This window comes from Schistocerca serialis, chromosome 9 (genome assembly GCF_023864345.2).
Source record: "Schistocerca serialis cubense isolate TAMUIC-IGC-003099 chromosome 9, iqSchSeri2.2, whole genome shotgun sequence".
Taxonomy (NCBI): Eukaryota; Metazoa; Arthropoda; class Insecta; order Orthoptera; family Acrididae; genus Schistocerca; species Schistocerca serialis.
The window spans coordinates 14,325,001-14,337,443 of record NC_064646.1 but is presented as its reverse complement, the minus strand read 5'-3'; the positions used below and the strand labels follow the sequence as shown (position 1 = coordinate 14,337,443).

At 39.1% G+C, this 12,443-nt stretch overlaps 1 protein-coding gene across 1 annotated transcript in view; it reads left to right on the top strand.

The window, feature by feature from the left end:
- The first annotated feature begins 1,860 nt into the window (after positions 1-1,860).
- Positions 1,861-12,443, top strand: part of LOC126418954 (integrator complex subunit 2-like) — a 91,398-nt gene continuing 80,815 nt past the window's right edge. The window contains 3 exon segments of the mRNA XM_050085996.1: positions 1,861-2,271; positions 2,344-2,482; positions 2,649-2,871. Coding sequence (XP_049941953.1) covers positions 1,988-2,271; positions 2,344-2,482; positions 2,649-2,871 — 646 coding nt within the window. The 5' untranslated portion in view covers positions 1,861-1,987.

Sequence of the window (12,443 nt, the reverse complement as noted above, 5' to 3'; positions counted from 1 at the left end):
AGGAACCACTGTGATATTTATGTGGATTCTTGTTCACATCAGTCTAACAGGAAACGAGGCCGCTGACGGTGCTGTGAAGGCTGCAGTCCTGACACTTCAGCCCACTAGTTCTTACATTCCCTCCAATGATATTTGTATTGCGTCTGTCAGCAGTTGGTGTTACTTTGGCATCGCCACTGATGCTCCCTTCAAGGGGACAAGCTCCACGTTATTAAGCCTCTCCCAGCGGCTTGGACGACCTCCTCCAGCCATCTCGCCGTGAGATCATTTTAGCTAGGTTGCATATCAGGTACTGTCTTTCTAGCTATCGCCATTTGTTAAGTGGTGCTCCCCTACCACTTTGTGCTCATTGCGCTCAACTTTTGACGCTCTGACATTTCCTGACGGAATGCCTTTTTTTTTAGCGACTTCAGTTCTCGTTTATGTTTGCCGTGTGAGTTATCAGCCGTGCAAACGACGTGCAAGCTGTCGATCGCATTTTACTTTTTATCCGACGTAGCGATATGGCGAAGGTCATTTAATTTTTAGTTCAGGACCTCCGGTTCTCTATGGCGTATTTTATAGACTTTTCTCCACATCACTGCTTTTAGCAGCCTTCTCTTCCGTCGATTGGGACTAACGATAGTCGTCTTTAACTCCTCGCTTTGTATTTGTGTTCTACAGTTTGACATGGGTGCGTATGACCATAGTTGTTTTGCGCTCTAAAACAAAACAAACAAACCAACCTCGTAGTTCCTGTAGAAGAGACAGTGCCGCGGGAGAGAATAGTACTTGAGGTAACTTGCATGTTTCATTGATACCGTAGAAATTAAAGCAGTATGCAGTATGTTTGAAATACTTCGGTACTGCCCAAACGTTTTCATTGCGTTGTATTCAATAACCTAAACCCTTGTTGATCTCTGAGCCTTGAATACTGACAATTGGAAAACAAAAAATCTAGCAATACTAGATCATATTACTTTTTATTTATTTGCAAATATTAGTATACTGGAGCTATAAAATCATAGTGTTTGTTGACACAGTTGTAAATGTCCACGCTCCTCAATTACATCCTGAAAAAAAGGTGTTAAAATGTGCAAGACATGGTAAACATCGCATCAGTAAAGTGATACTAACCCCATGTACAGTGACTCCATAGATTACAGTCGGAATGCCCAGCCGCCCGTGGTGGTCGAGCGGTTCTAGGCGCTTCAGTCCGGAACCACGCGGCTGCTACGATCGCAGGGTTGAATCCTACCTCGGGCAAGGATGTGTGTGATGTCCTTAGGTTAGTTAGGTTTAAGTAGTTCTACGTCTAGTGGACTGATGACCTCAGATGTTAAGTCCCATAGTGCTTGGAGCCATTTTTCGGAAGTTCCATAAAATGATCCGCATGAATTTATAGTAACGCGGAAATTTCAAATGCATTTCATTCTTTCTCGTGCAAATTAAAAAGTGTCAAAATCTTTTACGAGCTGTCAGCCCTTTTACAGCCTTTAACTATTTTGAAACAATCAAGAGAGAGGTGTGAAGTTTTAACTATCTATAACCCTATTTCTCTGTAAACACTGAAAAATACATTATTTTCTAGTTAGGATTAGACTTGAATTGACAAATCGTCTGTAACTCATTCTGCAATGATTTCGAAACTTTTGGGGCTGCATTTTTCATATTTTTAATTGGCACTTCCTTCTTAGGCCCATATTTCAACAATTCTATATGATGTATGAAGCTGTCTGACGTTTCATAGTGGGGTTTTAAGCAGCGATTATTTTAATTGTCACTGCGCATTCCGGCAAAACTACAGACTGTGGGGCGGCAAAACCCTCAGTAATGTCTATAATGAAAAACTTTGGTCGCAATACAAGTGTCCAGAGATGCTAAGGCCTGCAGCAAATCGCTACTGTATTTCGTGCATGTAAACAAACAGGGAAGGAAGTGTGTTGTGTTGGTGGTTGTGTGTTTTTGTATGAGAAGTTATTGTAATTGATGATCAGGTTTTTGAAAAATGAATTACACCTCTGTAGTGTCTCCACGAGTATTTAAAGCTATTCAGAACGTTGATGTAGCTGAACTTTCAAAATGTACCTCGAAAGAAATCCGACCTATTCTGCCATGCCTGGTACGAATGAGCTTAATCTCCCCCCATGACATCACGAGAGACTGCGCTGAAGGCAGAAAGGAAATTTTGACGCTTCTATCTGGGATTGAACATGTCAACTCCATCGTTGCACTCTTATCCATTGATTTTCATGCATTGGAGAGTGACGTAAAAAAAGAGCAACAATTGAGGTAAGTAGTTGATAACATGCTTGCATTAATGTTCGTTGATGAGACATAACTGACATGAAATAATATCCTCAGGCAGAAGTTGGGAAGTTCTCAATCGGATAGCATACTTATCCAGTCGCTACAAAATGGGCTGGCACTGGAATTCGAGCGCAGCGACTCAACTCGAAGACTCCGGCTTGTACTGAGTGAATTGTTGTTCATATCGTCACAGGTAGTTTCCTCCTCCACTATTACCACATTAAAATAACATTTCCATTCACTGATAGGGTTAAAAATGTTTTAACGCTTGTTTTTGAATCAGTGCAAAAATTTTCTTTTGACTGTTATTACTTGACTCCAAGAATGATTTGTACATCTTATTCTCATATTCTTGACAGATTCATGAGCAACAACGGGGACCAGACTTTTATGTAAAACATTCTGATTTATTTGACAATGCTGTATACATTGAGGAAGTCTGTGATGTAATTTGCATTGCACTTGCAGAACTTCCAGCAGTCTTAAATACTTTGGATATTGTGGAAACACTTTTACATATTAAGAATGGCCCCGAAATCATTTGTTGGATAGTTGCAAATTCACCAGACTGCTTCAGAGAAGGTGTGTATTAGAGTTACTCCTCATCTTCTAATCCTGCACAGTGTACTGCAAGCTTTTTGGTAGTGGAGCTTTTTACTACATTTAAAGTATGGTAGCAGTATATGCTGTTGTCGTGGCAGTGGTCTGAAGTGCATGCAATGGGCCAAGAAGAACATTTGATATGAGTTGTTGGCTTTGGCCAGCAAAGTAATATTAATGGCTGCTGTCATCTCACCTTTTGACACATTTAATTGCAGCTTTGTTGTTAGTTGGTGATGCCAATGAATGTGAAAGCAAAAAAAAATAGTGGTTGTTGGGTCAGACTGATCTGCAGCTTAGCCCATTTGAAAAATCACTACTAATATCACGTTAGTCATTATATTATTTGTCACATGTTTCCTGTGTCACTAATCAAAGCCGATGACTTGCATAGAATATTCATCTTTATTCCATGCAGTTGCTAATGTGAAAACAAGTTACAGTAAGTTATTTTCATGTTACTCTTACATTTTTCATATATCCTTCAGTGATGTAGAATGTGGTAAACAGTTTACAAAACTCGTACATTTTCTTGATGGAAATATAGCTAACATGGTGACACTTTGTGATATTTTTCACCTGCCTAACATGTTTATGCTAAATCATTGACGAAGGAACATCCTCCTTTTTTTTTACACACACACACACACACACACACACACACACATATAATTATTATTTTAATAACGATTGTTCCCCCTTAGGAGAGCGATTGAACTTGAATTCATAATTTCATCTTCGGATGTTTTTCTTCTTTGCTTCCCAAAACCTCCTCATCCTCTCAGAATGCTCCTTCCGTTCCTCTGTCCATTTTTTACCAGGCTGACGCGATGTTCTTTCCCCAAACTTCACACTTGTGATTTTATGCCGGCACTCAGTGCGATCTTCGAGATTTTTTATGTTGATCTGCTGTAGATCCCTCTGGACTTCTTTCAGCCATTCTGTGCCACATTTACTCCTTGTTATAATATTGAATAAGTTCTTTGCTGTTCTGGAGTCTTCCATCCTGTAGATGTGTGTATAAAATTTGGCTCGGCACTTTCTGACTTCATCTGTTACTATGTTGATCTTTCTATAGAGTTCGTTTTGTGGTCTCTTCATCCAAATGCCATTTTTGTTGATTGGACCGTAAATCTTCCTGTGAATTTTTCTTTCCTGCTTTTCTATTTCCTTAATTTTTGAATGACCATCAATCACCATTGTTTCAGCTGCATAGATTGCTTCTGGAAGAATCACTGTTGTATAGTGCCTTAATTTTGCGTCTGTCGAAATGCACTTCTTGTTGTAATGCGTCCATGTTAGCTTGTAGGCCTTCTGGAGCTTGGCGATTCTTTGTTCATTGGCAATTCGGTTTAATCCTGAGGACTGTATAGTTTCACCGAGGTATTTAAAATGGCAGACTTGTGCAATTTTACCACATTTTGTTATTAAAGGGGATTTATTTTCTGGCTGCCTTTCCATATATTGGGTTTTTTCATAGGATATCTGTAGTCCAGTTTTTTGTGAAATTTCATGTAGTTTTTCCACTGCGTGAATCGCTTCTGTTCTGTTATTGGTGATAATTGCAATATCGTCAGCGAAAGCAAGGCACTTGACTTTAATTTGGTTCTCTTTCTTGATACCAATTTGGATACCCTTTACGTGAGGTTCCCATTCCCTGATTATCTTTTCTAGAACAATATTGAAAAGGATTGGGGATAGTCCATCCCCCTGTCGGACTCCAGATTCGATTTCAAAGGGTTCTGATACTTCGCCCACAAATTTCACTTTGGCCGTTGTTCCTGTAAGTGTCTGTTCTGTGATTTTTCGTGTCTTTTGGTCGATCCCAAATTCATATATGCTCTCCCATCCTCCGTCTCTCCCCCTCATCATGCCTCCCTCTGCCCTAATTCTTCTTCTTGTGTCTCATTCAATAACTCTAAAAAATGGCTTATTACTGATCACTTCTGCACGTGAATGCGTCATTTATAATTGTTGTTGTGCCCCAAAATTTTATGTATGGTATTGATGAATGAAACTACAGTATATAAAGTAAAATTTATTTAGATCAGTATCAGCATTTTTCACAAAGCAGAAGTTATATGTGGTAGACAGTCCATAGTGTTTGATTTTCAGTTCATGTTTTTGTCAACTTCTTTTGATACACATCCAACAGAGTAGCGTCATAAGCAGAGACATTCATTTCCCCTATATCTATGTAAAATGGGACATCATATTCAGGATTATAAAAGAAACTGTCCCTTTTCTTATAGCAGATAATGGAAATGAAGTCCCATGCTTCTTGACAGAGCATAGGGGAACGATGCGGGAGACCCACACTGCAATACTAGGCAAGGCCCTAGTGGAGGTGATTTGCTGTTGCCTTCCTCGGATCATAATGGGGGTGAATGATGGTGATAATGATGAAGACAACACCACAACACCCAGTCATCTCAGGGCAGGTGAAAATCCCTGACCCCTCTGGGTATCAAACCAGGACCCCGTGCTCGGGAAGCGAGAATGCTACCGCAAGACCACGAGCAATGGACACAGGAGATAATATTTGTCAAAAACCTGTAACATTGATTGGAGGAAAGCACAGATCATACATGTCTACAAGGACGGTAGGACTCGTGATCTCATTTATGTAGATTAAACATAATGTGGTATCTTGAACAAAATGACCTACTGCATTTCAATCATCATGGATTCTGAAAACATTGGTTATGCAGTTTCCAATTCTTGCTCTTCTCATGCTACATATTGAAAACCATGGTTTGAGATGATCTTCCAAAAAGCATTTGACTTAATACTAAACCAGTGTTTGTTAATTAAAAGGATAGATTATTGCTCACCATTTACAGAAGACTCGGAGATGCGTACTGGCATAATGAAAAGACTGCTATACGTTTCCACTTTCGGCCAAAAGGCTTCCTTCTAAAGTAGAAAACATATACACATTTGCAGAAGCACAACTCACATGCACATGACCACTGTCTCTGGCAGCTGTGCCCAGACATAAATAATTTTTTTTTTAAAAATGCAGAAGATAAAACACAGGAAAGAAGAGAGCTGCAGCGGCCAGAGACGGGTCATGTGTGTGAGTTGTGCATGTGCCAAAACCGTGGCTGCCAACTGTTTCAACACTACTTACAAAGCTTTAAGAACAAAATTAAGTGAGGAATCTAGAAGTGTACTTTGGCCTCCTACATATAATTCCTGTAGGGAACACAAGGACAATATTCAACTAATTCCAGTGTGTACAGAGGCATTTAAGCGGTTATTCTTCTAGCACTTCTTATGCAAGTGGTATGGGTAGAAACCTCAATACATGGTACAGTGGGAAATATGCTCTGCCATGTGCTTCACAGTGGTTTGCACAATATGAATAGAGATATAGATGTAGACACAAATTAGAGCAGCTGACATTGACACTTGCGAGTACTTTAACTTTTGTTGTCAGTTGCAACACGTGGCTAATGAAGATAGTCCTGAGTTTAAAAACTTTTTCGGTGAGATGATATTTCAAACCTGTAGGATTATTAATAGTTGTAAATCTCAGACTCTGGGAACAGTAGCACAGTTTTCCAAAAACGGTAAGATCAGGCTTTTTCCAGGTGATGCAGTTATCTGTAATGAAGTGCTATCTGAAAGAAGCTGCATAAATATTCATTCAGATCTTGATAAGATTTCAATGTGTCAACTTGCTCTAAATGTTCAGAAATGTAAAATTTTGCACTTCACAGAACGAAAATATGTAGTATCTATAACTGTAATGTCATTGAGTTACTGTTGGAATTGGCCAACTCATAGAAATACCTGTGTGTAACACTTTCTAGGGATATGAAATGAAATGATCACATAGGTTCAGTCATGGGTAAATCAGGTGGTAGACTTCAGTTTGTTGGTAGAATATTGGGGATGTGCAATCAGTCTGCAAAGGAGACTGATTACAAATCACTCATGTGACCCATCCTAGAATATTGTTAAATTGTATGGGACCCACACCAAGCAGGACTAACAGGGGATATTGCATGTATACATAGAAGGGCGGCACAATTGGTCACAGGTTTGTTTAATCCATGGGAGAGTGTCACAGAGATACTGAAGGAACTGGACTGGAAAACTCCTGAAGATAGACATAAACTATGTCTGTTAATAAAGTTTCAAGAACTGGCTCTAAATGGTGATTCTAGGAATGTACTACAATCCCCTAGGTATTGCTCACATAGGGATTGTGTGGATGAGATTAGAATAGTTATTGCATGCACTGAGGCATTCAAACATTCCCGTGCTTCTTATGTGAATGGACAGGAAGAAACCCTAATAACTGGTACAATGAGACATACCCTCTGCCATGCACCTCACGGTGGTTTGCAGATCGTAGATATAGATGTAGAATCATACTTCTTTTTAAAGTGACACCTGTTTGTTGTGTTGCCTGTTTTGTAAATGCAGAGACTTGCGAAATGTGATTGGTTACACATGGCAACACTGCCTCCTGTCCCTGCAATCTGCCAGACAGAAAGTTATTTTATTCGAGTCAGTGTATCTATTGTCTTTTTCAACTAGTGCTGTGCATTTCAAAGAGAGGAAAGAAACTGGTTTGTGCTGTTGAGAGGGCTGTGTTCAGAAAGCTGTGGTAACAGTTTGATTCCCATGTATATACCTGCTGAGAAATTACTGTTAATATTGGATTTTTATATAATGAAAACATTCAGCGTTTCTTTACATAAAATGCTCACGAAGTCTTTATGTTTATGTTTGCAGTGCTTATGTATAGCCTATACGTAGAGGCAACTATTTGATCAAACACAAAGTCTTAATTAAAAGTAAGTGGTGAGTTATTTATCACTTACTGTGACATGCAAATGTTTGCATGTTGTTTGCTTTAGTCTGGGTAACAACAGTTTTAATTATAAGTGATTGCTAGTAAATCCATTTGTGGTAGAACAGGTATTTGGCACCAATATTTGACTGGTGAGGAGAGGGGAGAAGGTGGTGCAAAGTTTCTGGATGCTAAACTCTTTGCTATTGTCCGGAGTTATATGAGGGCGAGCTGAAAAGTAATACCAATGAATTTTTTAATCTGTTCTCAATATTGGTGGAGGTATTACATGTCATGCATATTCATGCTTTCCTGCCTCGATGATGCAAGTTGCAAACCTCTGTTACGAGGGGGCTCTGAATTGTAGCCCATAACTATCTCAGTGCTTGAGAAACAGATGACTGTAATTGAGTTTCACAAATTTAAAGAGTTTGTCCACACATGGCACACCCTCTCCTTCAGCATGACAATACCAGATCGCACACTAAAGTGCGCGTCATTTATGACGGCGGCCGAGTTTAGGTCCATTCTGCGCATCTGACGCCACAAAGCACAGTCAGCCAATGAACAGAGAATGATGTTGCCAGAGCTCAACTGCAGTGCAGAGCACGGACGAGTGTCTTCAGTTTTAAAAACGTTCAGTCATAAATAAAGTAATTGAACAAAAGCAATGTCTTAATAGCAGACTTCCTTTTATAGAAAGTTTGGAAAAAGCATTCTTTATACCAACTGCTTCATATTCTATTAACTAATTGAACCAAACAAGCAATAAGCCTCCTAATTCAGGCGATAGCAAGGAAAGGTGTTTGTATCGTTCTCACTAACCGCTTTTTCGCAATAAAGAACAGCGGTAATTGTTATTTCCTATTGTACTTCGACAAAACGTGTTTGTTGGTATTTTGCGTGATATTTTAGAGTCCTCCGGGAGATGCATTGAGTGATGAGCTGCGTTAGCTTAATGGTTAAAGTGTATGGCTGCCAAGTCACAGGTTCTGAGTTCAAATCTTGTTCGGTGCTTAATATTTTCTTTTTTTAAAAACAATATCGAAGTGTATTACTTCATGAATTTTATTCGTTTGAATGTAATTTTTTGAAATTTCTAGTGGCAACTAAAATCGACCATACGGAAAGTATACACTATGGACTTTTACCTCTGCAAACTCTTCAAAATTTCGTGCAATGGTTTACTACATCTAATGCTGCACAATAACTGCATTGAACATCGAAACAAAATTAAGTCATTTATGGAGGGAAGGTATCAGTCAAGAAGATGTGTAAAAATCAAATTTTTGGGCCAAATAGTTTTTATGAAATCGAATGATAAAGTCTGCCAAAGCAGTCGAACCACCATGTGTCTGCACAGGCGAGCAGTGCAATGATGACAAAATCGCGCACATTGCGGAATGCGGGGAGCACGTCTCTGTAGCAGCGAAAGGGTTAGTGCGGCCGTGGTGGCTTTACTTCATAAACTGCATGCTCCCTCCTAAACGTAAGTTTGCGAACTATACTATGGCGCTGCTTCTCTTGGCGCGTACAACTGGCAACACAGCCATCTCCCGCGTCTGGGCAGGCATGCGCGATCCGTCAAGATAAAAGAATTGAACTATAGTGCAGCGACATCTGCAACAATCCAATGCCTTTTGTTCACAGTTAAACTGTCATCGATCAGCCTCCATACTGTCCCAACTCGGCCTCATCCTGTTTTCATCTGTTTCCAAAACTGTTTCCAGAACACCTTCGAGAACTTCACTTTGATAGTGATGAATCATTGCAAGCAGAGGTGAAATTGTTGCTCCATCAACAAACTCAAACATTCTACGGTGCCTGTATCAACAAACTAGTCTCTTTTTGGGAGAAATGTGTTCATCACCACGATGACAATGTTCATAATTAAATATGTGGATATGGAGAATAAAGATGTGGAATGTTAATGAAGTTTCTTTTATTTAAAAAGCATTAATAGTTTTTGCAGAAAAAATTCAGAGGCATTACTTTTCAGCATACCCTATTATTTATCTGAACAAATTAAATGTTGTGAAAGGAATTGAATGAATTGATAGAGATTAGGTCTCTCGAAGATGCACTGGCTTGGATTGATACCATCGCAGACTGCTGAGATATGCCGAGTCTACACTGTTGTGATTGTTAGCAAAAATCAAAAATTACTGCTAGATTGGGATTCGAACCCAGATTTTCTGCTAATTGCACGCAGTTGCCTTATCCATTTCACTGATTTTTTCACTTATGGTTAGTGAACAGTACAAGGTATGTGAATACAGAAATACTGGGAAGTGGAGCCAGTGGCAGACTGTTACTTCCCTGCCAGAAGGGATAAATATTAAGTGAATTAAATGCAATGAAATGAAAAGAATGTATCATAGGGGATGCCATCATTGAAGCTGCAATGGCATAAAATAATATCAGTACAAACTTTTTAGATGTGCTGAACGTGTAGTATAATGAATATGTAATGTCAGTTGAAAATTTGTTGCTGATTTGGGCTAGAATTTCAAATTTTGGCTTATCACAGGGAGTTTCCTGTATGTGCAAAGAACGTACCTCAGATTACCATGGTCCTCCACTGTCTCTGTTCTCACCAGTTGTGGTATTCCCACATACCATGTGGGAGGATCTCTATTAGCAGTGTTTCGAAATTGTTAGTGAAAACATCAGTGACAATCATGGTTTGACACCAGCCTGGAGACATGCTCATTTAACCCAGTGGTTGTGGCAACTGCTCAGAAAAAGTAGGAAATCCAGATTTGAGTCCTGGTCTGGGACAAATTTTGAGTTGCCAATACATATTCATCTAACTTATTTAGTTTACCCAATGTATGTATGTGGTAGGAAATCATACATCATCTAACTTGTCTTTGAATGTACTCTCTTGGAATTTTAACACTAAACCTCTCCAAGATGTGCAGTGCCCATCTTGTGACCGCTGGAAAATGATGAGCATCCTGCAATGCTCTAATGCTTGCTAAATGAATTCATGATCACACATCCCATTCTTCTTAGGATCAACTGTTATCACCTCTGTTAATCCTGCCTCATAAGGAATTAAGACTGAGTGGCTATACTTAAACCATTTCCAGAATGAATTTTTACTCTGCAGTGGAGTGTGCGTCGATTTGAAACTTGCTTGCAGCTTAAAACTGTGTGCTGAACTGGGGCTCTTATTAATCTGGGATCTTCGCCTTTTATGGGCAAGTGTTGTATCGACTGAGCTATCCGAGACTCATGACCTTCCCTCATAGGTTTACTTCTGCCAGTACCTCATCTCCTACCTTGCAAACTACCACACAAGATTTCTTGCATACTTTGAGGGATTGACACTCCTGGAAGGAAGGGTATTGTAGACATGGCGTAGCCACAGCCTAGCAAAGGTACCAGCTTCGAGTCCCGGTCAGGCATGCAGTTTTAATCTGCCAGGAAGCTTCACTTGAACCATTGTTTTGTAAGCCACTTCATTCTTGGATATATTGCATTTCCTTAGGATTCATCCAGTGAACCTCAGCTTGGCACCAGCTTTTCTTGTAACAAGGTTAATGTGATCTTGAATATCACATATTTTACTGTTGGTTCAAGATATCAGTACCAGTTTTGACTTACTACCAAGTCACCAGCTAATGATTTGAATATGTTATGTAATAACTTGTCAACAGTTCAAATCATGTGATGATGAAATTGTGAGTGCTCCTCCGGGCCTGGTCAGTTGACGAGCCACTATGTAACCTACAAATCATCTAAGAACTTAAAACAGGTAATAATATCATGATCTAAGGCAGAAGTATATAATTAAAAATAACTTACCAGGCAGTCACTATGTTTTCCTAAGACAGTATGTCTGTTCTGTGTTGTTTTATACAGTTGTTCCCTTTAGATTGATCTGGATGGGTATGTAAAGGGTTTTTTGGGTGCTGCTGTTCCCAGTGATTTGTCATCAATATCGTAAACAAAAATGTGTTTTTCCATCAACTTATGTGCAATATATTGCACTTATAAATGAGGTGTGTTTTTTAAGTATGAACTGTTTTGAAATAAAAATAAAATATGTAGACTTTTCTTAGCAGTTTTATTTTTACATGGAAACCTGTATTTTAATCTACTTTTCTATGAAATTCCCACCATATTAAGGCACTTATCATATCATACAATCAGTTTTTGAATATCATCCGTACAGAAATCTGCTGCCTGATTATGCAACAGTTGTATGAAGCACACAATTATTGCTACTTGAGGAAACTCGTTACATAATATTGAAATCATAAAGTGTCTGTTCTCTCTCAGTTTTTCATCAGCTTCTGCTACAAATCATCAGTAATGACTGAAGGCCGCTCACTTCGTTCTCCAACTTGCAAATTTGTATGACCATTTTTAAAATTTCTAACCCATTTCCCTACCATCCAATCACTCATAATCCTTCCTCGATACACTTCGCTGACCTGATGATGAATTTCAGCAACCTTCATGCCTTTAGCACGAAGAAGACGAATCACAGCGTGTTTCACAGTTGTCGGGATTCTGAATCGGAGAAGGAATTTCAAATATTCCCAAACAAATGTAAACAGCTGAATATTGTTGAGAATGATGTAGTAAAGTGTTACAGTACAGGCACGTAGAAATAAAATTACTAAGAAAATTCTACTTGTTTTATTTTTGTTTCAACATGGTACTTACTTAAAAACATACTTCGTGCATCAAGACTCAACTGCCAGCCCCTGTACCAAATGTTTATATTCTGCAG